Source organism: Alosa sapidissima, chromosome 11 (genome assembly GCF_018492685.1).
Source record: "Alosa sapidissima isolate fAloSap1 chromosome 11, fAloSap1.pri, whole genome shotgun sequence".
Lineage (NCBI taxonomy): Eukaryota > Metazoa > Chordata > Actinopteri > Clupeiformes > Clupeidae > Alosa > Alosa sapidissima.
Window position 1 is genome coordinate 32,667,462 of NC_055967.1, and position 4,768 is coordinate 32,672,229.

General features: G+C 43.1%; 1 protein-coding gene across 1 annotated transcript in view; it reads right to left on the bottom strand.

Moving 5' to 3' along the window:
• The window catches only part of calub (calumenin b), a 4,348-nt gene extending 1,861 nt beyond the window's left edge, over positions 1-2,487 (bottom strand). Inside the window, exons 1-4 of the mRNA XM_042109472.1 lie at positions 2,195-2,487; positions 1,113-1,355; positions 415-608; positions 6-172 (exon numbers count right to left, since the gene is read on the bottom strand). Of these exons, the coding sequence (XP_041965406.1) occupies positions 6-172; positions 415-608; positions 1,113-1,333 (582 nt within the window). The 5' untranslated portion in view covers positions 1,334-1,355; positions 2,195-2,487. The remainder of the gene's footprint in view (positions 1-5; positions 173-414; positions 609-1,112; positions 1,356-2,194) is intronic.
• Positions 2,488-4,768: the final 2,281 nt, after the last annotated feature.

Sequence of the window (4,768 nt, forward strand, 5' to 3'; positions counted from 1 at the left end):
CTCACAATGACTACGATGTCCTTCATGTAGTCGTACTCTTCTGGGTGGAGGAAGGCAGTGAACTCCTCCTTGTCAGCCTTCTGATCTCCGTCTTGATCTGCCAACTTAAAGCGACGCTCGTCACGGTTCATCATCTGCCTGTAGCTGAAACCATCCTCAGGGTCCTGTTCATCTACACACACACACACACACACACACACACACACACAGAATGTATAATAAGTTGAAGACATATGCGCACACACACATACCCAGAATGTATCCATAGATGGATGAATACACACACACACTCAATGTAGCTATAAGTGAAGTGTGTACACACACATACCCAGAATGTATACACACACACCAACACATACCCAAAATCTATCCATAGATGGACACACACACACACACACACACACACACACCTACCCAGGATGTAGCCATAGGTGGCATTCTTGTACTCTTCCCAGGTGACATGATTGTCTCCATTGAGGTCGTGACCCTGCCACTGTCTGTCCACGTCCTGGTAGATCCAGCGCTTCTGAGCGTGTTTGATCCAATTCTTCATCTCCTCCACAGACACAAAGCCATCACCGTCCTCATCCATACGCTCAACGATCATACTGCAGTGACAGGGGACGGGTGATGGGGGGATGCGAGGGGGGAAGAGGGAGGGACACAGGTAGACGAGAGAGAGAAAAAGAAAGAGGTTTCAATACAATTTCTGTAGTTTATATTTTGTGTGTTTGTATGTGTGCTAGAGTGAAACTGAGGATATGTGTGTATGCACAAGATATATATTTTTGGCAAATAAATATTGACAACAAATAAGTGTGTGTATACTGTATCTGTGTGTGTATGTCATGTGTATATCTGTGTGCATGTGTGTGTGAGAGAGAGAGTGTGTGTTTGTGTATATCTGTGTGCGTGAGAGAGAGCGAGAGAGAGAGAGAGAGAGAGAGCGCGTGTGTGTGTGTGTGTGAGTGAGTGAGTGAGTGTGTGAGTGTGTGTGTGTGCGCGTGTGTGTGTGTGTGTGTGTGTGTGAGTGAGTGTGTGTGAGTGAGTGAGTGTGTGAGTGTGTGTGTGAGTGTGTGTGTGTGTATGTGTGTATGTGTGTGAATGAGTACCCCAGCCTCTCTTTGCTCTCCTCCGGCGTTAGCTGATCAAATGTCTTGGCCTCTTCCTGTCCCAGGAACGCTTCGTGATCATAGTCAAAGTTCTCGGCATCGTCATGGTCTAGGTTGCTAAGCGGCGAGTCGTGATGCACGCGGTCTTTCTTCTCCATGGGCTTACTACTGACCAGCCCTACACACACTCCCACACACACCAACACCACACGCAGCTCCATGTCTTCACACACACTCTAGACCCTGAAAGAAAAATAGAAGGAGAGAGGAGGCATATGAGAACATCTGAAACAGTGCTGCTGGTCCAACCGGACAATCAGTGCAGCTACACAGTAATTCACCCAATACAACTGTAGAGGACAACACTCACTGGTCAACTCTGCCTCCAAGTGGCCACACAAAGACTAGCAGAAACTCATCTAGTTTCCGAGAAGGGATCCTCCGGACGTTAGTCTACATTTTCTAATAATAACTATGAAATACATCATGCACGACAGCACCTCCAGTAGATATATCTTGCTTTACTCCGCAATGACACTTGCTCTTTAAATATGACGATGAAACTGCGAGTGTTTTCGGCTCTCACCGCAGTTTGACGCAAAAGTAGACGTAATTTCAGCAACTAGCTGCCCTAAAGACTCTGTAACAACTATGCGTGAGTTTTTGTAACAATGTGGCAAAGTTGCCTGCGGGCTGCGGTTGGGGTCAGAGAAACATGAATTTTCGCAACTAGGCGGCTACTACCACTAAAGTCAAGTTCGAGAGCCTGAGAATAAATGAGAGCTCCTAATTCTATTAAACCAACTCAATTTGCTCAGTGTTAATCTAAAATACGAATAGCGCCGTAAAGAAAAATGTCCCAAAGTGAAACCCTAACTCCCTAACAACTTCAGTTAGCGATGATAACCTATAGGCTATCCATCAATAAATGGACATTAATTTTCTACTTTCTGCCGCTGGACGAACAAGTGGACTACAACACAAAAAAGGGGTGGAAGCATCTCCCCGAGTCGGCCTACACTGGTAAAGATTATGTAGGTTACTTGTCAGAAATAGATACTTTACTGTTTGAGGGTACTTACCGGCCGGTTTCTTTGCAGAATAATTTCACTTCAGTAGCGTCTGTCCGGACACCCGCCCTACTTGTGCCATCGATTTCCTGTGCTGCAATAACATAGTGGCCAATAGGAATTTAGGGCACTGGCTAAATCCCACCTTCTTGCCTATGAAATGTCACAGTTCCATTGGTCCACTTCAGTGTGGGTAGAGTTATCAATTGGTTGGGATACGCCACGTCCTCAAGACATGTGTAAAAGTAGCTGAACTATCTCCATTCACAAATCTGCATGTTTTTGTTGCGAGTTGATCAGACCACCTTAAAGTATCCAGTCGGACCACATGTTACTTTCTCACTGTAGCAATGAATGCACCCATGGCATTTCACCACACACACAAAAAGTTTCTCGCTCTGTCTTGATGCAGGTTCTGTTTTTTTCTTCTAGCCCACCATACGCGGGGGTGTAAACTAGGGATGGGCAAAGCGAGGCTTTTCGAAACACTTGACAAGTTCAGAGCAACTCGTGCCTCAAAACCATTATGACACCTCCGATCTGGTGGAACAAAGCTGGCAGTCTTCCAGACTAACAAGATTGACGTTATGGAGTGGCCAGCCCAATCCCCAGACCTCAATCCTATAGAAAACGTATGGGGTGCTATTAAAATGCTATTTCTGAGGCAAAACCCAGAAATGCCGAAGAATTAGGGTTCATAAGGGTTTATTTTCCTCAGTTAGGGAATTCAAAAGTGCCCATATTTGCAGAAAGGCCCATGTGTGCAACTCCTGATGACACCACAGGACACAGCAATGAATGAAGACATAATGACAGTCAGGGGCGCCTGCAGGAATTAATGCTATGGTACGCACACCTGACCCATCGCCCCCCCAGCAAAAAAAAATAAAATACGCGTGGACAATATCCACATGCAATAATACAACAACAACGTCTACTATGACCTATTCATTTGGACAACTTGATACAGCCCTATACAGGCTAAAGTTACCTTGTTTTGTTCTTGACGTCTGGCTTTAAACAGCTGTAATGCAGTCTAACGTTCTGACAAGCACACCAATTGCCTACCTTGTTCTTGCCCATCTGGAATAAATCCTCTAGCTTTGCTGCCTCCATACTTTCTGTTGTTTAAACTTGTGATCCATCATGAGTATTGAATTAGTGAATTAGCTCAACATTGTGTGCTGATAACCATATATAGATAGATAGCCGAGTAAAAGAAAACAAGTAGCCTACATGCCTGCATGCGTATTGTTAATTTTGATAAGTGTTCACTAAGTTACGTAATAGAAAATTGTAAATAGCCTGATGGCAGCTAATGGGATACTGTGCATAGTTGGGAAGGTATGGTGGGCCAATTTGGCGTGAATACACATTACACACACAGGGAAATTTTCTCTCGTTGTTGAGCCTGATTATACGCACAGTGCGTACGGACGTACACCTGCAGGCGCGCCTGGACAGAGTTAAAGCCTAGCAAATATAGCTAATAGCACACCAAGGCCTATGTAGGCTGTTACAATGAACTAAATTAAATACAAATTCTGTGTGATGTAAAAGGGGGAAGTTGGTAAATTGTTGCCATATGGCAACAGTGTGCTCTGATACATCTAGTTATAAACCTAACATAATACAAATTCAACTGAATTTTGGGCAAATAAAGTGATAATATCATGAAAATATTGTCATATTGTAGTGCACCTTGAAAAATAAATAGCCTTCTTGTATAGGTTGGTAAATTATTTTTTAAAAAGGGTATGAATAATTTTGGACTTGCCATTTTTCATAGAAATGCTAAAACAAGATAATGAACAATTATTTTGAACAATTATTTTTTTGATTCCATGTTTCTACCACATTGTCATACAACCTTTTGGCATGTGGCAGTGTCAAAAATCAACATTAGGCCTACATCAATATTTGCCAGGGGTATGAATAATTGTGTTTTTAACTGTAGATATCCTTAACATATCCCCCTGACAGACTTTTCCTGCCCTGTAAAGCCATGCCTCATCCATATCTGGGGTCACACACACAAGGGTCAACCTAACATAGGGGTCTCTGGTGTGGGTCATACTACAGGCTCACACTGGGAATGCCTTGGATGGCTCCACAGCAAGCCATCCCACTTCTTACACCATTTATAGTGAGAGGAGAGAAGGGTCACCCCATTTGCCCTTTGAACTTTGGGCTTCTGAGGGGCTAAAGCTGTAGCTAAAGAGCCAGGATGGGTGACTGCAGCCTCTATCTGCTACACATATCAGTGTTGTTCTCCTCCCTGCTGCATTATAGTTAATCCTGACACTTCTTTGGTGGAACAGTAGACTGTGTAGTGAACAATAACACAAAATACATCTTAACCGCTCCAGTCACTATACTATCTGAACCTCATTTCACAGATAATTTGCAAAATTATTATGAAACATTTACAATATCCTAAAATACTACGATATGTCTGGAATTACAAATAAAAGTGTAAATAATGTTGCTTTTTTTTACTTAAAACAAGTGTTCGAAACACTTGTTCAAATGCTCTGGGTGGCTGGATGCGATCAAATAATGGAAAAACAACCAGCATATACAGTA